This window comes from Sphaerodactylus townsendi, linkage group LG13 (assembly GCF_021028975.2).
Source record: "Sphaerodactylus townsendi isolate TG3544 linkage group LG13, MPM_Stown_v2.3, whole genome shotgun sequence".
Lineage (NCBI taxonomy): Eukaryota > Metazoa > Chordata > Lepidosauria > Squamata > Sphaerodactylidae > Sphaerodactylus > Sphaerodactylus townsendi.
Window position 1 is genome coordinate 45,280,561 of NC_059437.1, and position 26,591 is coordinate 45,307,151.

General features: G+C 44.2%; 1 protein-coding gene across 4 annotated transcripts in view; it reads right to left on the reverse strand.

The window, feature by feature from the left end:
* Nucleotides 1-5,295: 5,295 nt before the first annotated feature.
* Nucleotides 5,296-26,591, reverse strand: part of GNB1L (G protein subunit beta 1 like) — a 61,107-nt gene continuing 39,811 nt past the window's right edge. For 2 of the 4 annotated variants that reach the window (XM_048514991.1, XM_048514993.1), the window contains 4 exons: nucleotides 25,041-25,139; nucleotides 18,558-18,773; nucleotides 9,515-9,786; nucleotides 5,296-8,145 (listed from right to left, as the gene is read on the reverse strand). In XM_048514991.1, the coding sequence (XP_048370948.1) occupies nucleotides 9,520-9,786; nucleotides 18,558-18,773; nucleotides 25,041-25,139 (582 nt within the window). In that variant the 3' untranslated portion in view covers nucleotides 5,296-8,145; nucleotides 9,515-9,519. Of the gene's footprint in view, nucleotides 8,146-9,359; nucleotides 9,787-18,557; nucleotides 18,774-25,040; nucleotides 25,140-26,591 lie in introns of those variants that run through there. The other 2 variants (XM_048514995.1, XM_048514992.1) reach the window with 2 other exon arrangements.

Below are 26,591 nucleotides of genomic sequence, written 5' to 3' on the forward strand. Positions count from 1 at the left end.
CTAGCTCAGATGGCCATTCCTCCTCTCTGGTGGTTCTCTGCCAGGAGTTGAACCCAGCATCTTCAGGATGCAAAGCAGTGCCAGCTACTAGCTATCCCATGAGTGAGAGCCATTGGTCTGTACAAGATTAAGTATATATTAGCTCTACTGACTGCTTAACTGCCAACCACAAGAAAAGAGAAAGAGATGGAACCAGAAACAGAGGCGGGTGAACTTTCCTGGAGTCTTCTAGCAGCCTCTCACATATTTCTTCCATTTCAGCTCAGAAAGAGGCCTTTGATGATATTCTCAACCCTGCATGTTGGGAGCTACATCGAACCAGATGAGCTGATGAGATAAACCTGAAATATTTCAATGTCTCTATTTTGTCAGATGCCAAGCCTTGCAGGCTGGCAAAAGAACGGGCAGGTGTGGGGAAGAGAAAATAACTGTCTACTGGAAGAAAAACAAGAGACATAGTATTTCAGAAACCCAAAACCAGCTTCTAATATTTTCAGGCCAAATTAACCAGTTTACTTCCAGCAATAACACCCCAGAATTCACCCCTGATCTTTGAGGTTTGCTCAGAACCAGTTAATCTGGCTAATTGACTCAGGTTCCAGCAGCCAGGTTTTCAAAAAACTTGAGATATGCATTTGGCAAGGAGAGCAGTTACAGAATGGAGGGCGGGAAAGATATAGTGATTACGGTTAGATTGCCAGTAGGGTGTTTGTGTTGGTGTGCGTTGGGGGCGGGGGGTGGTTGGTAGAGCCAGGAGAAGTTTACAAAACTTCTTTTGTCTCCCAGTCATCTCTGCTTGAACTCCCCTTTCTCTCCCCTTCTAGAAAGCAACATGTACAGAAGTAGAGTTGTGGGGAGGAATTTGTAAGGATGCCGGGATTGTGGCCAATATCCCTGGCAGTTTGAGGAGTGGGGCAGGGATGGAAATGACGTTGCATGATGTGTGACATTCTCCCACTATAAGTGGGTTCTTGGCAACCCTAGACAGGGCTGGGGGCCAGAAGGGGAGGAGGGTTCTCTCCCTTCCACCTTCTCTTGAGTTTGCCATCTTCCCTCCCTCCCTCCCATAGCCATTGGGTGTCAACCTCCAGAACAATAGCTGGAGATTTCCTGGGATTACAACTCATTTCCAGGCAACAGAGATCAAGTCATCTGGAGAAAATGGTCACTCTGGAAAGTGGACTCTATGGCATTTATACCCTATTGAAGTCCCCTCCTCAAACCCCACCCTTCTCAAGTTCCACCCCGAAAATCTCCAGATATTTCCCAGCCTGGAGCTGGAAACCCCATCAAGTCCTCAAATTTGCAGGAAGAGGATGAGGAGAGAAGGGTATAGATTTATATACAATTATTACTTTTTAAAAAATCCAACTGTTACCCCAACCACCCAAGGTGATGCATACAGACAACCACACCCTGCTTCACTCATCCAGCAACCATGTCAGGTAGGTTAGGCTGAGAGAGGGACCTCAGTGTACTTCACAACACACTGGGATTGAACCCACAAAATCAAAGTTTAGCACTTGCTCTGCCATCTTTGTCACTGAGGAAGATAATGCAAGAGGGGAGTCTGTGTTTCCCGCCTCCTGTTTTCAAGATGGAAGCCTCTACTGATAGGTGGCTTTTGGTCACAAGCTCCTGCTCTGGTAATCCACTTAGTCCTCATCTCTGTTGTGATTTTTAGAACACGTCGACACACAAAGGAACTCCCTCACCTGGTGGTGGATCCAGATCCTCTGGGTTCACTTGTGTTCCCTGTGGGAATCATCTCAAGAGACATGAAAATGGGTTCCTGAGTAAAGCAGGGCTTTGGAATCTCTCGTACAGTTCAATGCATGTTCTTTTTGTAGCAACACTGCTGATCTAGACACCTTTTCAACTGCAGAATCATTCATTGTAACTGTGAAGCCTGATTTGTTTCTTTTAATTGCTGGTTGCTATGACATAGTGGCTTTACTACAGTGGTGGCGAACCTTTGGCACTCCAGATGTTATGGACTACACTTCCCATCAGCCCTAGGGGCTGGTGGGAATTGTAGTCCATAACATCTGGAGTGCCAAAGGTTCGCCACCACGGCTTTACTACAATATGGACCCAGATGCTTGCTACGTGTCTTTGGGCACACAGACACACATTCTCGGCCTAATTTACCTTACCTGGCTGTTGTGAGGATTGGAAGAAGGAGCTACAGACATCGCAGTGTCTGGGTGTGACTGTACCTTCTCTCTCTTTGGAATGAAGCATCAATGCACCGGCTGCATAGAGAGCGGATCAGCCTTCTATAGGTGCACTTTTGGTTTCCTCCTCTGAGGTATTCTGTCCCAGACTGTATTTTGAAGAAAAAGCCTGAGGAACAAGCCCTCTGTGGTGAATGTACATGCTTTTGTGCGGGACTTCCATCTCACTCTGAGCTGTTGTGGGGGTTTATTCCCTCCCAGTGCTATACATCAAGCATTTTTGGCACTTTAATGTATGGAAAGCCCACAGTTGAGATTGTCGCAACCTAATGCCTGCATAGTGAAGGGTTTTACCCATGTGATTAATGGTGTGAAATATATCTGGCCATGTTCTTACTGGCGGTGCTTTATTCCAGCTGTGCTGTAGAGCTCAGCTCTGTGGGAAAAGAACACAATCAATTAGGTATCAAGCGACTCCAGCAGAACTTTTTAAGCGCCGGGTTTCTCCGTCTTCACACAAACTGCACTTCTCAAGCCGATGTCTTCTTTGTGCCTCCGACTCAAAAATCTCCTTCTGTCCCAAACCTGGTCCTGTATCTGCCCATTTTATTTATTTTAAAGAACAATGCTTTGAATATATAGGGCAGTTGTTTTTAGAATGGTTCTGGTTGCCCCTTGAGATGAAAAAGAACCCAAACGATCACGGAGATTGGATACCTTTTCTACACAGATAAAAGGTCTGGGGCTTTTCAATCTACCCCCCACCCCTCCAAAAAAAATAATGATTAAATGGAGACCAGGAACAAAATTTATAAAATGACCTAATAGGGAAAGCAGTTAAAGGGAACTTCTCCTCCTCCTTGACCCTGAGGATCCTCCAATGAACTTGATTGTTCAGGATAGACAAAGGAATGTTTTCATGCAATGCATAACCAATGTATGGAACTCACTGGCACACAATGCAGTTATAGTTAGAGGAATTTCATAGAGCATGAATCAGATTCATGCATGGCATACAGCACTGTGTAGTGGTTAGAGTGCCAACCTTGGATCTGGGACAACCAGCTTTCAACCCCCATTGAGCTATGGAAGTTCACTGGGGGACCTTGGGCCAGTCATTCTCTCAGCCTAACCCACCTTGCAGAGCTGTTGTGAGGATAAACTGAAGGAGAATAGAACAGCAGAAGCCACTTAGAAGTAGAAGAGTTTGGATTTATACCCCCCCCCCCGCCTTTCTCTCCTGTAAGGAGACTCCAGGTGGCTTACAAGCTCCTTTCCCCTCCTCTCCCCACAACAGACACCTGTGAGGTTGGTGGGGCTGAGAGAGTTCTGAGAGAACTGTGACTAGCCCAAAGTCACCCAGAAGGAATGCAGGAGTGCGGAAACACATGTGGTTCACCACATAAGTCTCTGCCGCTCAGGAGGAGGAGTGGGGAATCAAATGTGGTTCTCCAGATTAGAGTGCACTGCTCTTGACCACTACGCTACATTGGCTGGCCTTCACTGGGGAGAAAGATGGGGGTACACTTGAAAATAAATACATAAATATTTGCCAGTAACTAGAACACTAGTTGAGAAGGTAAGGTGGTGTGGCATAGTCCAATCTAGTCAGACCCTGAAAGTTACACAGGGTTGGTTCTTGAATGGGGGACCACCAAGGAAGACTTTGGAGAGGATGATCTTTTTCTGGGGTCACCATAAATCCCCTGCGACCTGGAGGCACTTTTCACACATGGTAAACAGATTGTCTAGGATAGGTGAGGGATTGTAGCTTAGCCTTGACCTGGCATGCTTGCTTTCTATAGGCAGGGATCTATTTATTTCTTCTGGCAGGAAGGTGTATTCATTTACACGATGTAGTAATAGTGCAGCCAGATGTTGACTATCTTGGTGAGAATTAGACCTTAGAGCTAGCTTAGAGCTTTAGTTGTAGTGGATTTCTCAGGCACGGTGATAAACAGCCGTGCGTACACTTCAGAGCAACATGCAAATAGACTTTGAAGGCACAGGGAATAAGCAGTAATTTTGAAAACCGCACGTCCTGCCTGAAATATGTCAGTAATCTTGCAGTTGTTAAAAGCTAAAGCACGGCACGGTTTATGCAATTGGTTTTAATTAGAAAACTGCCAAGGGCAAGCTCGAATGCAGGAAATCTTTAATTGGTCTGCACATATAAATTACATTTTTTTTAAAAAAGTAAAGAAAACAGCTTCATAATTCCTGTGTTTCCAACAAATCTCAAAATGTAGACAAGTTTAGAAGCGCCCAAACCAGTCCCTCCCCCACAACGCATGTTTGCATTTAATCATTGGAAATGTTCCGGGCTGACTGCAGGGGATGGCTCTAGGTTTGGGCCCTTTTTTTTAATTAAGCAAAGTGTGAGGTTTTTACTTTACAAACGTAAAATAATGGGGGGGGGAAGCATCTTGCAGGGGGGTTTGAACATAACTGCAGTTTCAAAAAGTAGGTTATATTTACTTTCACTGACGTTTCAGTACTCAGGTCGTTCACAGATTTGGCCATGTATGCATAAAATTGGGGGAGTGGGGCCTAAACACCATTGGCCTGGCTTTGACATGCACGCACACGTCTTTATCAAGGTTGTCCTTGTTGGAAGTGAAGGACTTTACGCTGTTTCCTGCCTCAACCTACAGAGGGGGTTTTACTAGAGAGCTTAGGGATTTGACACCTTTACTCTATCATACTGGTTCTATCCCTTTGATGTTAGACTGATACACTCAGGGACTTCCTTCCTTCCGGCTTCTTCCTCGACCCTTTCTCCATTCTATTCCTACCATGCCTAGAGAGAGGATGGATGCTCCACGCATCCATCTCCATCCAGCTAGATTAGGATAGCATAGTGACTCTATCTACCTACCTTTCTATCCAGAATGGAGTTCACTAATAAATACTCTTTTTATTAGATTAGAAACTACAACTGACTGACTTTCTTTTTGTGTAAGCCTTGCCGCGACATTACGGGAATCCATCATCGCCACGTAAGCACGCCTGCATCGACGGTGGTAAGGCTTCTACAGTTCTAGCCACCTCGCGTCAGCTTGCTAACTACGAATAGGGATAATCTCCAACTACCAGGAGCACTTATCCCAACAATCCTCACAACCACCCTACAAGGCAGATCATCATTATTTCTGTTTTAGAGAGCAGTAGTTGAGGCAGGTAGAAAATCACTTATTCAAGGCCACGCTGTGAGTAGGAATCAAAGCCCATCTGAGCAGTGGCCTTGGATACTGAATTTCACAAGCTAAAGAAATGCCTGCAAACCTCCTCAAACGCATCCTGGCCATCCCCACCCCCCTGCCCCGCAGTCATTTCCTAAAGTTTTGGTCATAGCTACATTTGCCTAGAAAAGCAGAGATATACCTGAGTCTGTGGACTATATACCACTTGCACGCATCTACACACATACTCAAACAGTGTAATGGAGAGCATCGAGCCAAAGATAAGTCATTTTTTTTCTCCTCAGAAATCTTAATACGTGGGAGACCTGTGGATATATTTATTTGTGAGAAAAGGCTGTGAATAAAAGCGAGCATAAGACTGTCAAACTAGCACTGGGGACAGCCAGGTTCCCATTCTAGACAGGAGAGAAACCATGGGCTGATCACTTTTCTCTGAGCCTGCCCAACAGGGTGTTGTGAGGATGAAAACAGGGAAGCGTGCACACCATCTGGAGCTCCCCGGAAGAAGGGCAGAATTTTAAAAATGTGAGAAATAAATAGGAATCAAACTTTACAATAATTCATGATGACGAATAACCTAAATCCTTGCAAATGTTCAGTAGAGTTGTCATTTGTACCTTCCAAAGGGTTGCTTCAAATCATTTGATGTCAGAACCTGGGGCGAACAGGGTATGGGAGCTGCGCCTTCATAGGGATGACCTTGGAGATTTCCTTTCCTTTGGCAGCTCCTAGCTCTAAACACAAGTTCTAAGTCCTCCAGTTGGCTCAAGGGGGCAGAGGATAGGAACTTCCCACAACAGGAGGAAGAGCTTTGGAACTAATTGATTCATTCACAGGAAACGTCTGGGGGTCAGAGATCAGCGTCCCTTTCCGCTGTGATGAATAGCCCGTGTAATTGGTGGACAAATGCTGGTGTTCGAGATTTATTTCAATTAATTGAGGAACGCCAGTCGCCTTCCCATTCTAATCGCAGGATCTCAGCCACCCACTTGCTGGGAGGGAGGTCAGGTGCCTCAATTTAGCTGTCATGTTTACGAGACTACAGGTACCACGACTCACTCCTTTAGTTCTGCCAGGTGAGGGTCAGGGGTACATCATAAAGCTGTTTCAAGTCTGGATTTAGCACTGTAATTTGGTACTGGTACTGTCCACATTCAATTAGTCCCAATGACAATGGTGTACTGACTAAGAACAGCGTGGTGTTAAGTTTGATTCCCTACTCCTCCACATGAACTCTTACCTAGTAAACTGGATTTGCTTCCACATTCCTACTGTGTGACCTTGGGCCAGTCACAGTTCTTTGGAACTCTCTCAGATCCACCTACCTCGCCAGGTGTCTGTTGTGGGGAGAGGAAGGGAAAGAAGTTTGTAAGCCTCCTTGAGTCTCCTTACAGGAGAGAAAGGTGGGGTATAAATTCAAACACTTCTTCAAAATAGTTGGGGCACACCCTCGACCCCTACCAACACAAGAAGAGCTTTGAATTTTCCAACAAGAAAACGCATATGTTTCTCTGCCCCCTCTCCTTTGTTTTCTTATGAGGCAGATAGCGTAGAATACTTATGATAGCGTAGAATGTCTTATGATGCAGATAGCGTAGAATACTGCATTAGCAGTGATTCCTTCCTTCTCACCCAGGAGCCATGGACATTGGAGTTTGGGGTGTTAAGAGAAATCTGGCAGAGAGGCAGTAGCATCTGCACTAAAACCACAGTTCCCAGTATCGGGGTTGGGGGGGCCATGACCGACAGGTAGTATAGCACCGGCATCAATGTGTGAGACAAAGTGTGCCATCAAATCACATGTGACCCACTCTGACCCTGTTAAGTTCCACCTCATGGGGTATTCCAGGCCATTGCTTTCACATCCTGCATGTGAGCTCCCAAAGGCACCTGGTGGGTCACTGCAAGTAGCAGAGAGCTGGACTAGATGGACTCTGGTCTGATCCAGCTGGCTTGTTCTTATGTTCTTAAGAGATGACCAGAGATGGTTTGCCACTGCCTGTCTCTGCATAGCAACCCCAGTCTCCCTTGGTGGTCTCCCACCAATAATCAGCTTCAAAGATTTGTTAAGATCAGGCTAGTCTGCACTATTAGAGTTTGTGAGTGACAGCTGGTAGGAAGTATTTGTTATAGTGTTGGGAGACATGGGTTCAAATAGTCTGGCAGTCCTTCCCCCTGCCCTGGTTACAGGGAAGCTAGCAGAGAGTTTACCAACTGAAGGGCTGCTTCTATGAGTGGGCATCTTAACCCACAACCAAGTCCTCTGGAGGGAAGAGTTTTGTAACCTGGACTACAGAAGAAACGTCCAGCAAATCTCCCAAGTAACTCTAACCTAAGTAAAAAACACCCATTGACTTTAACTGTAACTGAAGACTGCAGCTATACCATCTGAGTGGTAGGACATGCCAGAATGGTCTCCCCTCCCCTGGTCCTCCAGCAAAGTTACAAAGAAGAAGTTGTTTTGGGCATACCACACACCCATTTTAAAATTACATTATTTTGCCTTTTTTTTGCAATAGCTTGAGAAGACACTTTGGATACAGATTGTAGTAGGGCAACAAGATGTCAATGAATGGATGAATCCAGGAAATGAGGCCCCCAGTCATGTGCCCTGGAAGGTGGGTGGGGGGGCAAGACCTGAGGTTGTGGACTTCATGTCAGAAAATGGGGTCTCTGTTCCCATTTACAAAAGTCTGACAAGGATAGTTTTCCTGCTGCCGCCATCGGTGTCAACGAGAACGATGTGTCCTACCAGCTTGATTCTCCTGTGAAAACATACTCTTGAAATTATTATTATTATTATTATTATTATTATTATTATTATTATTATTATTATTATTATTATTATTATTATTATTATTATTATTGTTTGTTTGTTTATTTGACTTTTATACCGCCCACCCCCTGAGGTCCCTTCTGAACATGCAGAAAAATGCACTTTCAATCCACTTTCAATGCACTTTGAAGCTGGATTTTACTGTGTGGAACAGCAAAATCCGCTTTCAAACAATTGTGAAAGTGTATTGAATGTGCATTATTCTGCATGTGCAGAACGGGCCCAAGAAGGGGAAAAGGCATTAAAGGGCTCTCCGGGATCTTTACAGTGACCCCAGCAGAGGCAGAAGTTTCTCTTCCTCCTCCTCCCTTTCTCTTGATTGATGGCAAAGCTCGGGGTGACAAGAGATAATGAAATCTGCACATGCCAAAGGCTGTCCCTTGCCACATTCTTGGCTGCTGCTTCCAGTTGAAAACTGCCAAGAGTGTGAACAAATTAAAGATGGCTCGAATCAGAATGTACAGGGAGGGGCAAAAGATAAAACCCCAAAATTCACATGCGCTGGGGGAGGGAACACACCTGAGCATGGTCTAATGTTGTAAAGTTTAAATCAAGAGTGCTTTGCATACATATCTCTGCAGAAATCTGACTGATTCAGCCCAGACTTTATCTGTAATCTTCATTAGGTTGGGAAACCTGCTTACAGAAGCAGAACTGTGACAAAACAGACAAGAGCCGTTGTCTGGTTGCTTCCTTCAGTTCAGTAAGTCCTGCTCCATCTCTTGCAACTGGCACTTGGTGGTGGAAAGGGCTGTTGAGCCACAGCCAACTTACGGTAACTATGTATTGTCGAAGGCTTTCACGGCTGGACTCAACTGGTTGTGGGTGGGCTTTCCGGGCTGTGTGGCCGTGGTCTGGCAGATCTTGTTCCTAATGTTTCGCCTGCATCTGTGGCCGGCATCTTCAGAGGTGTATCACAGAGAGAAGTTACACACTCAACTGGTTGTGGTGGGCTTTCCGGGCTGTGTGGCCGTGGTCTGGTAGATCTTGTTCCTAATGTTTCACCTGCATCTGTGGCTGCTGGCATCTTCAGAGGTGTGTCAGAGTGATACACAGGGGATGCCAGAGCCCTGCGAGAACCCAGAGGGTGGGGGAGGGGAACAGGGTGATCTGGAAAAGATTATATTTGCCATCTGTTTTTTCCCTAATGTATAGTACTGTATTTTATAGTACTGTAGTTTTAATTTTTGTATGGTTCCATTTTTAAGTGTTTAAATGAATTGTTGTGATCCGCCCTGGGCCCTGTGGAGATAGGGCAGGATATAAACCTAAAAATAAATAACATAAAATTTCCAAACCTCTTTCAGGTTTGATTATATATCGCCCAGACACTGATACGGTAATCTTTGGAAGCCGCGGCCATCAGTCTTTGGCTGGGATGACTGTGGTCTGAGAAGGCCACACAGTGGACAGCTGCAGTGTGATAGTCCAGTACAGCTAACGGTTTTAGCTTCTTCCAGCCAAAGATACGGATGCGGTAATCCCAGCCAGCAGTGGCCAAAATCTTCTTGTCTGGTCTGAGGGTCACGTCAGCAATTCCAGGATTGGTAAGCTGGTATGTCTGCTGAATCTGAGAAGAAAAAGTTATAAGATACTGAATGTGGCGATTTGAAGGGTTGCTAGATCGCACAGCTAGAGGAAAAGATGAAACAGGAAACAGAAACACTCCAAGGGTGTTTGGTATTGAGTATGGAAATGTATGTCAGCAAACAAAACAAGACAGTCTCTACTGCTATACTTCGCTGTCCCCCGTTGTATTCTCATTCTTTCACGACAGAAGCCTGCTGATCAGAGCGGTCCCACGTGTTTACTGAACGTGCGGGAGAGAGAATGAGCGTGTTGGCCTCACCCACGACATCCACAGTCAGTGGCTAGGGGCAACTGCGCAGAGGAAGTACCTCACAAACTGTCCCTTTCCACGATCAACAGCACAGCATCGTCGACCATGGGGAGGGAGAGGACCCTGAGGAAGAAGAGTAGGTTTTTATACCCCACTTTTCTCTACCTTAAGGACATCCAGCATGGTGTAGTAGATAAGAACAGTCAATTCTAATCTGGTGATCCAGGTTTGATTCCCCTGTCCTCTCTAAGAAGCCTGCAGGGTGACCTTGGGCCTGTCACAGTTCTCTTAGAACTCTCTTAGCATCACCTACCTTGCAAGGGGTCTGTTGTGGGGAGAGGAAGCCACTTGGAGAAGAATTTAAAAAGCTGGTTTTATATCACACTTTTCTCTATCTTTACAACTGAAATTAGCTTATAAATCACCTTCCCTTCCCCTCTGACAACAGATACCAGATTAGAGTCTGCCACTCGTAACCACTACACAACACTGGCTGGATGTGTTCACTTAAACAGATCAGCAAATATATACAGTCAAACCAATACTAAAAAAATCTGAGGCCAGCCAAGCCTAAGAAACATGGACTGTATATATAGTGACACAAGGCAATGAACTAATTGGTATATGCAATTAGTTTGAGTATAAAGTGTCTTCATCCACTTGCTGGAGCTGCTGCTGTCTACTACCACAATTCGTTTGAATATTTTCTACTCATTGAATATTGATGATACTGACTCTTTCAATTTATTGGAACGCAATATGAATGTTACAGGTTTCTTGCCTTATGTACAATGTTTATGACATCTTATACAATGCTTTTGAGAATTTGTTAATAAGTACAGTCCCATTACACTTCTTATTTTGCCTAAGTGCCCTCATTGTATGTTTTGTTGTTACCTTTATATCCAGTTGAATATTACTTATAATATAATCACAATATATCTTTATGAATAATCTTTATGAACGGTGTATGAATTATCTATTGATTTTATACTCAAACTAATTGCATATACCAATTAGTTCATTGCCTTGTGTCACTATATATACAGTCCATGTTTCTTAGGCTTGGCTGGCCTCAGATTTTTTAGTAGTGGATGTGTTCACTGCAAGCTGCTTGTTTGCTGCCGTAGCTCAAAGAAATCTTCTTGTACAGTGATTGTCTGGAAGTTTTTTTTCTCTTTGGCAGCATCCCAAGGTCCCATCATGATAAAAGTCTGAAGCCGGTGAGGTTGGGGCACAAATGCTGGACAGAATTTACTGTCTTTAATCTCTGCCCCAAATTCTCTGCCTGTGGACAGGCTTTCATTTTCATGACAAGAGAGAGAGAGAGGCTGTAACTCTGCCTCCCATATTCTTTTGCCAATGGAAACTGTAAATGTCCTCAAAGAAAAGAACCTTCACATATCTATATAATTTTCTATACTATACAGCGTGGTGTAGTGGTTAAGAGCAGGTGCACTCTAATCTGGAGAACTGGGTTTGATTCCCCTCTCTGCCACTTGAGCTGTGGAAGCTTATCTGGTGAACTACATTAGCTTGTGCACACATGCCAGCTGGGTGATCTTGAGCTCGTCACAGTTCTTTGGAGCTCTCTCAGCCCCACCTACCTCATAGGGTGTTTGTTGTGAGGGGGGCGTGGAAGGGAAAGGAGTTTGTAAGCCCCTTTGAGTCTCCTTACAGGAAAGAAAGGGGGGATATAAATCCAACTCTTCTCCTCCTTCTATAATAGAATTACAGCACAGGGAGAGCTATAGAGCCCCCTTTTCCTCTGTGTGGTCCTGATTCAAAGCAAGGCTGCACATTCTTGACATTTACATTTAAGAGACACCAGAAGCCCCGCGATCTCTGTCGTGTTTAGTTTGACCCTTACTCTGCCTCACAACTATGCTGACTGTGGAAGTCAAATGGAATTCTCTCACAACTAGGCTGACCGGGGAGTCGAATGGAATATGCAAAGCTGATGTGGAGACAGCTCTGTCGGATCACCTCTATGGGGAAGAGGGCACATGCTTGGTTTCCACTTCTTGTGCACAGATGGAAAAGTCATTCTGATCAACAAGCTACAAGAGTCACGTCCGGTTTGACAGGCCAAAGCGTTACAAAAGGAAGCCTACGATTGCCTTTGAGGGGTTGAGCTGTAAGTCATAACACGTGTGATGATCATCTTTCTTCCTTTTTTTTTAAAAAAAAATGCATTTATATGTTTCTGGTCCCTACCCACCTTGAGCCTTCAGAGGAAAGAAGCTACTTGGGAAAAAAAATGCAAACATACAATTTCAACCAATGTCTGGCTGCTCCAAAGCACAAAGTTGAAACAAAGATTTATAAATATTCAGAATTAGCAAAGATACTGAGATACTGCAGGAATCCCTGTGGGACATCCGTTCTTCCAGGGTTCCAATTTCTAGTGTTTATTTTACTTACTTATTCTGAAAATGTATATCCTGCCTTTCTATCAGTAAAGTCCCCCTGATTTAAATAAACACAGAACAAATCTTACATGACCACAACAAAAACATCAAATATCAGCTGAAAACAGCATATAAAAGAGAAGCAGAAATAAAACTAGTAAAAAGTCTGAAGTCCACAGCATACAAAAAAAAAATCAGGAATAATACCCCAATGTTCTGATTAATCTATCAATAAGACAGAGAATGAAAAATAAACAGCTCTAACAATTAAAAGTTAAACCCGTGAAGCACTCGGGGTTCTTGGGAAGGAGAGACTACAATGGCAGAAGGTTAATAGTTTACATTTACTTATGAAAATGTTAGTAATTCTGCAGTGAACACATTGCTCTGATTATTCTCGGGATCATCTAGTTTTTACTACACTGCCTTTTACCTGTGCCATTCCACTATACTTAGGCAGCTGTGGTTTGCCTTGTTTACTCATTTGATAATCCTAGTCCATTTACATTGCTTACTGGAGGTTTCATGCTGTATGATTACATTTTAGAAAAATTCTGTAACACACCTTGAGTCTCCGTGAGAAAGGTGAGCTATATATTTATTTATTTATTCATATAAATTTCTATACTGCCCCTCCCCTTTTGGGCTTGGGGTGGTTCACAACACAGTCTTAAAAACTACATAAAATGCAACAAACTGTAGAGATACAAAACAGTAATTTTAGTTTAAAGCCTTACATCCGAGACGACTAAGATGGCACTCCCTATAACCAACGAGTTTAAAAAGCCCTAAAAAAGAAGTGGAGGATGGAAAACAATTTCCGCCTGCTAGAGGGGAGGTGGCAATGGTGAGGGGGGAGGCCAGAGTTGATAAGCCTTTCTACCTCAATCATACACCTATTGGAATAGCTCCATCTTACAGGCCCTGTGGAATTGCATTAGATCCCATAGGGCCCAGGTGTCATCAGACAGGGGCTTATTCCGCACATGCAGAATAATGCACTTTCAAACTGCTTTCAATGCTCTTTGAAGCTGTGCGGAATGGCAAAATCCACTTGCAAACAGTTGTGAAAGTGGTTTGAAAATGCATTATTTTGCGTGTGCGGAAGGGGCCAGAGTGTTCCACCAGGCCTGGGCCCACTTCCATGGGGTTTATGGACAGCTTATAGAAAATCTATTCCAAACCAGTGTATGATTAATAGAAAACTTCTCAAATTCATAAAACCATTTTAAACAGTTAAGCGCAACAAACTACAAGCACCCACAGAGATCCTGAACTTCCATCAAAACAAAACTGCCTCATGGACCTTCCTGAAGGACTTTCTGGCCTCATCTGGAAGCTGCTGGAAAGAAGAGGGGCCACAACCAAGGAGGCTGGCAGATGAGCCAAAGCAGAGATCACATCCCTACAAGAGGGAGCAGCCAGAGCTGCTGGGAAGAACAAAGTTGTCATGCAATTTCACACAGGGACAGATGGCCTTTTAAGATGCCACACTGCCCTTCAAGTGTGTGAGGCAAAGGATTAACACGTTGCTTCCTAATGTTAAGAAGGGGCTGTGGCTCAATTGTATAGCATCTGCTTGGGATGCGGAAGGTTCCAGGTTCCAATCCCCATCATCTCCAGTTAAAAAGGATCTGGAGGTGATGCGAGAGACCTCTGCCTGAGAGACCCAGGACAGCTATTGACAATCTGAGTAGACAATAATGACTGAGACGAACTAATGATCTGATTCACTATAAGGCAGTTTCATGTCTGTGTTGAAACTTGTAGGCTGCTGACTCTTTCTTTCACTCATCGTACATCAGAAAGCTGGTGCTTGTTGGTGGCGGCTTTCTGGGCAAATGCATTTGCAGTCGTTTAACATCTGGGCAAAACCATGACCGTTCAGCCACCCGAGGAAGGCTCCTGCACGCCTCTGCCTCCACCTAAACCATTACCCTGAAATTGCATCAGCCTAACCAGTTCCTTCCCTCCCTGACAGAGGCGGCCTCCCCATCAGTCTTGGAAGTGACCGATGAAGGCTCCGGCGAGCCTCGTGAGGATAAGAAGGGCTAGCTTCACTGGCTCTTCACTTGCACACTGGAACAACGCCACCCAAAACAGAGTTGCTGTGCCGTCATTGCGTCACATCTTTGGATAGTTGGTTGCCGGGCCGGAGCCGCTGAAACTCTTCAGAGTAAAAATAATGTGCCACTGAGTGGTTTTTCAAACACCGCCATTACCTCAGGAACATGGAATGTCAAGGGAAAGCCCCATCTGGTTCGTATTATTAATCCAGTAGTGGAGAGGGTGGAGGAGAACAACTTTGTGCATTTGTGTCTTGGAGTGGGTTTTAGTACTTTTGTTGGGCAGACAACTGATCAGGGAAGGACAACATTAGGAACGTGGTCCAGAACCAACGTTGCACAAAAATGGATTGGGATCACTCACTGCAACGATATCTAAAGCTGTTATTTATCAAGACACCAGTCGCCGTCAAGTACAATGAACAAGGTCACTGAGCTTCGTCAAGGGCTCGAAATGAGAATATCCCTAGCTCACAACATGCATGACTGTACTGCGAGTCTCGCTACTTTGCCCTCAGATTTTTACTGGGTTTATACGCAAAACTGAGATATATTACAAGCGTGACAAGTACCTACTGGCCACCAACAAGATCATAGAGAGGTCAGGAAGCAGGCCATTGACTCCTTTTCGTCCAGCGAATTCAGAAAATAAAAATCTGATCTGTTCTCCTAAGACCGCACCATTTCAGAATGTATATATGTAAAAAGGGGAGAGGGGTCACGTATCAAGAGTGTCACAAATGTTATCTTGTGGAAAGGGTTAATACTGGAGAAGGCTAGGTGACAGCTTTTCTTCTTGGCAGGCTAACTTTCGTCCCACAGAAAGATTTTCATGTTGGGGGAATATGTAACAAGGCAATCCTGTTATCTAGAATGTGCGATTCAGCACTACTGTGACCAATTGACTTCATTGGAAGTTATTCCCTTATAAGTATGCACAGGACTAGAGTTTCAATTTTGTTTTAAAAATGGCGACTATGTTAATTTATCCACACTGCAGATATCTAGGCATTGTTGAAATGACAGAAATACAGAGGGCTCTCACCTTTTTGCATATTGTTTACTACCCATGTGTGGCTTCTTTGGTATTGCAGGAATACGACCTGGAATCTTGCCCTCAATGAAGCACTACTTAACCTTTTGGCATTGACACTTTATAGATCAGCGTACAGATTACAGCGTGACAATTACCATCTGGTGTCATTATCTTCAAGTCAACCACCACCATCAAGTACAATTAGCTCAGGAGGTGGGATAATGAAACAGCTGTTTTGACAAACGGCAATGCTGCACTGCTCTTGCAATTTAATAAATCACCTTTCCTACTATAGACCGGCATGTCCAAAGAACCCCAACCAAGACTTCATTTCAGATCACAAAGATCCAAATCCCATTAGAACGGTTTATTTTTTTGTTTATTTTTTAACTGGGTGACCCAAGATGGCTCAATGTATCATAGAATCATGAAAAGGGACATGAAATGGGACATTAATCCCTCCTTTTTAAAAAGAAGAATGTACCGGTAGCCCATTCTATGTCAGAAGAAAAGTTTGCTTTAAAAACAAAACGTATTTTTTTAATAAATGGTGTAAAATGATCCAGAATATAGACTCCATATTTATTTCCACATTTTTAGTTGCCATTCCAACCAGAGGTGCTTAAGGCAATGGGTAAATTATAAAACCTGATGTTAATGAAACACTTTAAATTCCCAATAAAATATTATTTAAATACCAGAATGATCTAAATAAGAAACCAACCCACACTAAAAACCATGCCCAGCTCAGTTCATACCTGAAAATAAGTAAACTTTAGCTGATAATGAAAACTGTAAGGGCAAGACATAAGTACATTAAGGAATTCCCTACTATGCTATATAAATACCAAAAAAAACCCAGACAAAAGGTTAAAGGTAGAATGTGTTTCTTTAAAAACATATAAAATTATGATGCCAAAAATTCTATGAAATTGGAGACAAGTACGGGGGGTGGGGGGGGGGGGGAGAAAAGCTTTACATTCTCTGGATGTTTGTTCATATATCAAGACCTGTCGAATTTCCAGCATCTGAGAGCAGCACATTTTTTACAGGAAGAATGAAACCCTGAGCAATGCAATTAGTCCATTAACTGCTGTTTGATGCTATCTTCCAGGTTTACAAAAATGGTGACAGACACGTGCTAACTAAATGCAAAGACAACCTCCAGGTTTATGGTATGCTTCTAATGTGACCTTGAGAATTAGAAAAAAAAATCCTCCCCTTAATGCATGGAACAACTGTGGATTGCATCTTACCACATGTAGTAGGCCCAAAGCTTAATTAATTGTCTGATGGATACTGGTATTTTCAGAAGTTAATATAGTCTCAAGATTAGCAAAAAAATCCAGATCAAGAACTTGCTTTGCTGAATTTATTTCCAGTTGAGTTACACATAAGGTAATCCTCAACAGAACTATATCCTTCTAAGTTCATTAAAGTCCATGGGCTTAGAAGACTGTACCTCTGCTTAGAATTGCATTGATATCCTGATAATAGGCAACTGATGAAAGGTGTAAAACCAGACCCGTCTCAAACAAGGCAGACATTCCCTGAATATTTAGTAAATGGTAAATTAATCCAGAGAAAAAAAGATCTTCAAAAACCAGACTGATGAGGACTAAATATGCCCTCAAAAGTATGAAATGTTGGGGAGTGCCAAGCATCCGCTAAAGAAAACGGAAGAGAAAAATTAGGTTCCTTAAGTCCCTCAGAGATTAGAGAACTCTAGAAGGGAAGATTCTGAGTGTGAAGGGTAGGATTTCCCAACTGTGTCTTCCTACAATTCCTCATGGGCCCCAGGTGGTTATATTTCTAACAGCTGGAGTTTGAGAAGTTATATTTCTAACAGCTGGAGTTTGAGAAGTGACGGGAGTCTATAGCTTCGCTTGTTTGAACAGGTATGGAAACTTGCTCTAGCACAGATACGTTGGTTATTGTAGTATCTTTATTATCTTACATTATTATAGGCTGTTTCCGCACGAAGGCGGAAGTGGCCGGGTCGGCGTTTACGACGCCGACCCGACGACGCTGGGACCGTCCGCACGGACGGTCCTGGAAACAGCCGGGCAGCCGACGCCGCTGAGCCGGGCATGCCTGGTCAGATAGCGCTCGCCGAGGTGTCTGGGGACATTTCGCTCACCTGCTCCAGTGGCGAGGGCAGGGTATGGTCCCCAGGCCTCGGGCGACGACCAGAGGCCCGGGACAAGGTAAGTGCCGGGTGGCGCGTCAAGCCGCTGCCGCTTGCCGGCAGCGGCTTCGGTGGCGCTTCACAAAGAGCGCTTCCAAGCGCTCTGGGAAAATGCCGGCTTTGCAACGGGCGGGCGGCGCAAGGGCGGCGCGGCTGCGATGCAGCTGCGCCCCCTGTGCAAATGGCGTTTTTACCGTCTCCAGGCTGCCATTCATTGCCCGTGCGGAAACGGCCTTACATTATTTGAACTGAAATATTTGCTCTCCATTTTTTTATGTCCATTGTTTTGTGGGGTAATTATGTTATCATTACTTGTTATTGAAGAAACACTGACTTGTGTATGTATCTGTGTGTATTTCCTCTCCGTTGCTCAAATTCAAAACTCATTTATAAAATCCGCAATTGAAATTTGTAAATAGATAATAGCACACAGATTTCATTGTCCCATTTCCTGCGGTAAGATCCTGAAAGCTAAAATACATACCTAGGGAAGAAAAAAACCCTTACTGCATATGATCATATACTGCATATTATCATACTGTATCCAACGAAGTGACAATATTTAGGTATACAAGCTAGGTTTTGCGTACGATAAGATCTATTTAGAATTTGTATAATGAAAGAAAGATAAGAAGTTCAAAAGTATCCCCAGCTATAGCCAGCTTCTTCTGAATCACTAGTCTGTGATTAATCAGCAAGGGATCTCCAACAACTGCACTTCATGACTAAAGATATTTTCAGTCTATCAAAAGGTAAGTGCAAAACAGAACAAATGGCACAGAGAGGGCAACAGCACTGACCTCTAAGTTCTGCTGCTCACTTTGGCTCCAGATACACAGCATCTTCTCAGACGATCCCGACACTCCCTTGGCCTTCTCCGAGTCAAAGTCAAGGGCCATGATTGGCTCCTGATGACATGTGAGTCGACTCATCCTTTTCCCCATTGACAAATTCCACAGTACCACTGACCCATCCTCGTAGCCAGCCAGAAGGGAAGGATATGAACCAACACTAGGCTGATGGAAAAACACAGCACAAATGATCAAAATGCTTTGTGTAAAATCCACCAACTGGGTCCAAAATGGCCAAGCCAATATTTGGCGTGCCCGAGACTTCAAAAGGTAATACTATAAATCAGTTGTCCCAACCCCACCTGAGCCCTGTGAATATCCAAAAGAACTACAATACTCAAGAACCTGTTTTGATAAGTAGGCTGATTTTCAGGGAAGGAAAGGACCACTGGAAAGATGATATCTGCACAATCAAAACATTCTAACCCTGATTGTTTCAACATCTCAATATGTTTATTCACAGTCTGGATTCCCCATTACATGTAATAGTAGAGTGGATGGGCTTGTGGCAGTCTAAAAGGCAGCAAAACCAAGCCAGTCAAGCATGCAGAAAAATATAACTTCCTAAACTAACCAAGAGGAAGTTGATGGAAAAAGGAAGTCAGTTGAAGACTGAATAAGTACCAGGAAATATATAATGTTGAGAACAGTTGAGATCTGAAGGGGGGAAACTTTGTGGTGGTGGGGTGGTGGTGGTGGTGGGGATGGAATGATCTGCAAGCCCCTGACAATATTCAGAATGAGAAGACTTGAATGAGGAAAAGATTCCAAATCCACTTCCCCAGGTTGTTCCAACTAATACTGAGGCTCGTGGTAAATCCACAGAGAAGGTACAATCTCCAGGTGTGCCGAACCATATTCTTTGTAATCAAGATGGAAGACTGCCTCCCCTGCAACAGTCTAATGAGGAACAAAGCACACTTTAGAGGCAGAAAATGTTGAGAATACAGTGGAACCTCGGAAATCGCCGATTTCGGTTTTCGCCAGCTGCCACTGGGCGTTAGAACGTCTCGGATTTCGCCAACAGTCTCGGATTCCGCCGACGTAAATTGCGTAATTTATGCAATTTGCTACGCTGTTTGCACATGCGCAAACGTCGCATATGCGTAAACAGTGCAGTTTTGGAAATCGTCAATTTCAGATTTCGCCGATAATCACTGGATGGATTATCAGCAAAATCTGAGGTTCCATTGTAGTTAAGTATCTGTTAAAGAAGGAATAAAAAGAAAACCAGAGGGACATGGAAATTGGCCCGCTCAAACTCCTTAGAGCTTATATCCTGCAAGAGAATATTTGGGTGAGGAAATATTCCAATTATCTCTCCCAGACAAACAATCATATCATGCTTGGCCCTCAGCTTGTTAGCCAGTCTTAGTCATAACATATTCTATTCTCCCCCCCGCCCCAAGATATTGAAATGCTCAAGATAAGCATTTTCCCAAACCCCATTGAAGAGTCTCTCTCTGCACCCCATCCACAAAAAACTTCTGAGCTCCCAAAGAGTTAACATGGCCAAGTCCGACTGTAACCAATTGAGAGATATTTTGATTAATGATGTCACAGGCCAAAGGGCATGACACCCTGGGCAGTCACCTAATTTATTTAAGCCTCTGAAATAACTCAAAGAAAGGAACGTTACTGGATTACATGTCACACTTAAGGAAAATATTCATCATTGCACTCAGCGAAAGAATAATGACCCTGTAAATCGGAAGGCTGCTGATCGAATGAAGACTCCAAGTTCTAATAAAAGAAAATTAAAAAACACACGCCTGTTAACACTGGTCATGGCCTTAAAAGGAGCAAAGCCAGCCAAGTTGGCCCCAAACTCGACTGTGCTTCAATAACAGAGGCACTCATCATTGGTTCCCTTGTTTCCAAATGTATTTTTAATTAATCTTGTGGAGATTTTAAAACAAGATTGAATATTTTTTTTTAAAAAAAAGCTTTTTGAGCATTTCATTTATTGCTCCAGATAATCACACACCTGATTTCCCTCTGTAACTCATTCAAGCTAATCTTAAATTCACATTGCTCAACTATACATTTCAGCAGCAATTGTATTAACAAAAATGTGTGGTCCTGAGAATTTTTTTGGGGAAAGAAAATAGTGTTGCTTGAGCTCTTGCTTCCAAGGTCAGCTGCCCTGCCTCTAGCGGTCTCAAAGTCTGTGTTCTCTCCTGGATATAGTCAGCCTTGGGAAAATGCCCACCGTTGGGACCAGTCAAAAGATGAATGACTTGGGACACCAATGGCAGCCACGGGTATGAACCAGCACTGAACCCAAAAGGAAGCGCTAATTATGTTTAATACAGTGATTAGGATATCAAACATCAAGTGCCATAACCACCGAAGTGTCACAATATGCACATAAGCCACAGATATAAACACAATGTGTGCAAAGTTAAGAGTCGCAGAATATATACTGACAACTGTACTGGTAGGCTGGGTCCTAAGCAGTGGTGGGATCCAAAAATTTTAGTAACAGGTTCCCATGGTGGTGGGATTCAAACTGTGGCATAGCGCCAATGGGGCTGGGTGGGGCACGACGGGGGCATGACCGGGCATTCTGGGGCGGGGCTGTGGCAAGGATGCAGCCGCTGCACCAGTCCTTGGGCAGGAAACGAATGCACGCAGGCGCAGGTTGCCACGCACGCTGGTGCACCTCCTGATAGACTGCTTCAACTTCCGCACGCTACTGCTGAGAGGAGGGGCGTAACTAAGGCAAAAATCACATGGCAAAATCACCAATTAGTAACCCCCTCTCGGCACACACAAATAATTAGTAACCTACTCCCGGGAACCTGTGAGAACCTGCTGGATCCCACCTTTGGTCCTGAGTCCATAAACATCCGCAGTATTGTGCTCAGAAGAATAAGTAGAACAGAAGTACAAGACAGTTGGTCATTCATTAAATATTCTCCTTTCGAAAGGGTCTTGCACTGCTTTGTCTGCTTTCTTTTCAGTTTCAATGCTGCAGGAGAATCTTTATTGCTGTCCAATGCATGTTCAATTCCTTTGGGCTTAGCAGCGCACAGATGATTTTCTAACGCTAGAGAATTTGTGACGCTTTGTGACTATTGATGGTTTTGTGACACTTTGATGGTTACAGCACCTTATGTTTGATCTCCTACTCACAGTATTAAACGTAATTAGCGTTTCCTTTCGGGTTCAGGGTGGGTTCATACTTATGGCTGTTATTTATATCTGAACCTGTTTTTGTTTTGGGTGAGGAAACCAATGGACCAGGAACAGAAGCAGTCTGCCCGACAGGGATATAACTCATCCTTTGAGAGCAGAATTGTCCCATGTTCAGTTCCAGGGCTAGGAAATCCTTTGCCAAAGATCTGGGAGAGCAAACACCAGTGTAAGCAGACAACACTGAGCTAGATGGACCAAAGCTTTGACTCAGCATAAATATGTTCATTGGTCCATCTAAAGCAGTATTGTTTGCTCTAATTGGCAGGCATTCTACAAGTTCTCCAGCAAAAGCTCTCTGTATTCTCAAGACTACACCAAATGGACCAATGAACTTGTTTGCCTAGGAAGAGCCGATGTATTTGCTCGTTTTCTTGAAATCTGGCAAGCTGATGTTTTTTATTTTCACTGTTGCTGTGCTTGCAGGGTGTCAAACTTCAGACTGTTGTTCATGTAATTATTGTTATATATTCTTGTTGTATTTTTACATTATATTTGTGTGAGAGAAAAACTTCTGTTCATGGAAGGAAACTTGAAAATGGAAGTTTCCTCAGTTTAAAGGAACGGCAAAAGCTCATCTACTGTTCTTGCTAGATATTTTAAGGAGCATTCCTTCAAAGTGTGGTCAGACTGTACATACGCAGTCTTCTAAAAGTTACATCCTCTCCTGATATAGAGAAGTGGGAGGAGCTGAATTTACATAAACAAGAACCATCTTTCTGTAATTTTCCCACCAGGCAAGGAGCTGTGTTGTGCAATGGTGAAAAGGAAAATAAAATAAAATTAACGGGGGATTCATGTAGAAACTAGAAATGCAGCGAGAACTTTATATAAACTGCAGTAAGACATGATTCCTGCCAAGTCGACACCGACTCTCCTCCTCTTTTGACAGTCTTCCAAGTGACTCTGTATACACGATAAAGAGTTAATTAAAAGAGTATTTTTCGTGAAACAAAGATATGATTAAGATTGCGCCAGTCGAGAAGCAGCTATTGGTTCACTGGGGGTGTTGCCGCGAGGTTAGGTGTGAGTGACTGAAGCGCTGAGACTAAGAAGAGGCAAAGGGTGAGAGTAGGAGTAGGGAGTCATGAAGGGGAAGGAGGAGGAAGAAGAGGAGGAGGAGGAGGAAGGCCCAACAGCATGAGAAACAACCCCATGTGGTGCAGACTCATACTGTTTCTAACAATGGCCCTTTCCACACAGACACTTTAAAATGTTTTAGGACAGGAAATAAAACATTTCCTCCCAGGAGTTCTGCACTCCTTTCCCCCTCCCCCCAAAACCCTCCATGTTTTATTTGCAGCCTCTAAACATTTTCAATGCATCCTCTTTCCCAGTGATTCTTTTGGCTGAAATGTTTTTTAAAAGGCTTCATTTGTGTGCCGTCTCTTTAAGACGCCGTTTTGTGAGTTCACTCCATGCCTGCAGAAGCCCTTTGCCCTGTTTTTGGAGCATTTCAGAGTGTTTCACAGATTTCTGGGGCTTAATCTTCACAGCATTGGCTACAGAAGACTCAGGGAATGGCAGCATGAGGCTGTGAAGCATGGAGCACGCTGATTGTCCGCATGCTGGGAAAAACCAGAAAATGAATCATTTTAAGGGGGTGAGTGCAAACAAAAGGGAGGATTTAAAACGTTTTACAAACCTTTTAGAAGATTTGTGCAGAAAGGCCCAGAGAAACAAGGAGTAGAGTGAATGAGGCGGTTCTTCCTATGCCAGGTCACCGTCTTAGGAAGTGACCCGAGTTCAAGTGGGCCTCTGAAATAACCCCATCTACTAAACTCATGGAGATAATCTGTTACAGCGTTATGGGGTTATATCATCAAGAAAGAGCTCACAAGCAACTGCCCAAATGCATGAATTAGTCCACCCAAGATATGAGGAAGGCTGTGATCTTCAGACTTCTCCAGACAAGGGTCACCTACATGGTTCTCCCATTTATCCTCGCAACAATCCTATAAAATGGGTTAAGAGACAGCAAGAGACCCAGGGTCACTTGGTTCATGGCCTCATCTGGATTGGAATCTGGATCAGAAACCTTACCAACTCCACTCCACTTGCATTCAAAATAGGCTCCAGTGCCAAGCACAGTAGGGAAAACAACAGAACGGGAAATCTGATCTGATCTGAGAAAACCTTAGGGCGGGGTACTTCGTTCCCTGGCTCTGCTGGGGATTTTTCTAGACTTCCGCTCACAGGTACCAGAAGAGGAAAGACTTACACTCCATGAGATCGTTTTTAAGGGTGACAAACAAGGCCAATAAATGTGTAAAACTCTCAACAAACTTTGCACCCCAGGCCATTGAAAAAAAATATAAGAAACAAATATCACTCTGTGATACTATGGATTAAAGGGCTTTTGAGCTCAAAGACTATTTTGACATTCTCCTGTTATGTACTTACAGAGTCTTAGTCTGTGAAACCGTACTTTGTTAACTGTATGTCTTCTTATATTCCAAACCTGCCACTCTCTTTGGCAGATTCACACAGTTGCTACATAGAGGTGGTTTAATTACTGGCCTCTCCCAGTTAAGGCATCTCAAAGAGGAGGAAGGGCAGACTCCTTTCTGCTTATTTATTTATTTCATTTCTCCTCAACGCGGACTCAAAGTGGCTTACATCATTCGTCTCTCCATTTTATCTCCACAACAACCTGTGAGGCAGGGTTAGACTGAGAGTGATTGGCCCAAGATCACCCAGCAAACTTCCATGGCACATGTGGGGAATCGAACCTGGGTCCCCCAGACACTAGTGATCCTGCTTGCAACCCTGGAGAACCATTGCCGTTCAGAATAGACAATACAGAGCAAGATGAATGGACGAGTGGTTCTGCTCCCTACCACGGTGACTTCAGCAGCCGTGGAGATGAATGCCTAGACCTTGAAACATTAAATCAAGTCAGATTGTCATCAGTTGGCCGGTGTGCAAAGATGATCCAACGTTAATCTTCCGTGTGTCTGACTCACTTTCTTCTCAACGGATGGAGGTGCACATAAACACTGCCACGCTACACTCTGCAGGGAACGTTTTGCAAAACATCCCGCATTATCTGGAAAGCTCTGACAGTTAGGCGAAGGATGTTCCCGTTTCCCTCCCACCCATAATAAGATAATTACTTGATTGCTTTTGAGAATCAATCAACATCACTCGGAGTGAAGAATGATTCATGAGCACCATATGAAAAACGAATCAGAGGGGAAGCATTTCCAAATTAGCAAGCTCCCGTTGGCTTACCTGCCACAGTTTGAGACACAGGGGCATGCCCAGTTTGGCATCTGACTCTGGCTTCAAGGTACAGACTGATGTCTTGGACGGCAGCTCCAAAACCCGAACCTGACATTAAAATAAACAAGTTGGGTTGACCAGGTGCCAGATATGGGCATGAGTCTTCTAAGGTTATTTGAAAGAGGATGGTGGAGGCTTTTGTTGTTGTTCGAAAGAGGATAGGTGGGAAGGATAGAGATTGACACAGACAATGTCAGGAAGATTTAAACCCTCGGTAAAGGAGTCCAGATCCACCTTAAAGATTAACAGATCTGCATTAACTTGCACGGACTAGGGTCCACCTCACTGTGCATAAAGCAGACCCCAACTGACTACAGGAGGTTTGACACTCTCTCTCTCTCTCTCTCTGTTTTTTTGTTGGTGTCCAAGGTTCAACTGGACTCCAATCTTGCTCTCCCAAGTAAGTGGAAGAAGAATAAGAATTTGCATTTATATCCCCCTTCTCTCTCCTATAGGAGACACAACAAACCCCCTCTGAGGTGGGTGGGGCTCTCTCTCCTACAGGAGACACAACAAATCCCCCCACAACAAAAACCCTGTGAGGTAGGTGGGGCTGAGATAGCACCGAAGAACAGTGACTAGCCCAACGTCACCCAGCCAGCATGTGCTGGAGTGCACAAGCTAATCTGGTTCACCAGATAAGCCTCCACAGCACAAGCGGCAGAGCAGGGAATCAAACCCAGTTCTCCAGATTAGAGTGCACCTGCTCTTAACCACTACACCACACTGGACACAGGATTGCAACCTTAGCTGCAGTTCAGCAATGGAACTGCGAATGACCTCTCCCAATGTCGGCACTCGAGTAACCTTTGCAACATGTTGCCGCAAGAAAGGGTGATGGTGTCTGGCTTAGATACCTTCCAAAGAGAAGCAGACAGACTCATGGAGGGTAGCTCAATCAGTGGTTCAATGGAACTTCCAGGTGCAGAGGCAGCATACCATTTGCTGCGGGGGGGGGGGAGGCTGTGGTCTTAAGTAAGGGGTGTCAAACATGCAGCCCAGGGGCCAGATGCAGCCCCATATCAGACCCACAAGCCCACTGAATCAAACCCCTCCCTCGCTCCTGAGCTGGCCTGCAGTGGTCTCGCCATTCCAGGCACCCACTCACTCCACTACTGGTCCAGCCCATCGAAATCACATTTAGTTCCAGTCCGGCCCTCGTAACAAATGAGTTTGACACCCCTGCCTTAAGGGCCTTGTTGGTGAGACTTCCTTGAAGCATCCAGATGATCGCTGCAGGGATTAAATGGATTAAATGGATCTCTGGTCTGATCCAGAAAGGATTTTCTGATGTTCTTGAGTGTCCCATTCATTCATCCGGCTCCGATTAAACTGCAAGAGCCTACAGAGGTGCAGAGCCCCCTTCTCCTCTCATTCTTTCTTCCCTCTGTCACCTCCTGATCTCATTCCTGTTTTCTGAGCATTTCTAGGGCAACATCTGGGGCAACAGCTCATCCGGTTTGCGGAGGCTACAGACACAGAAATGGCTGGAGGGGGAGC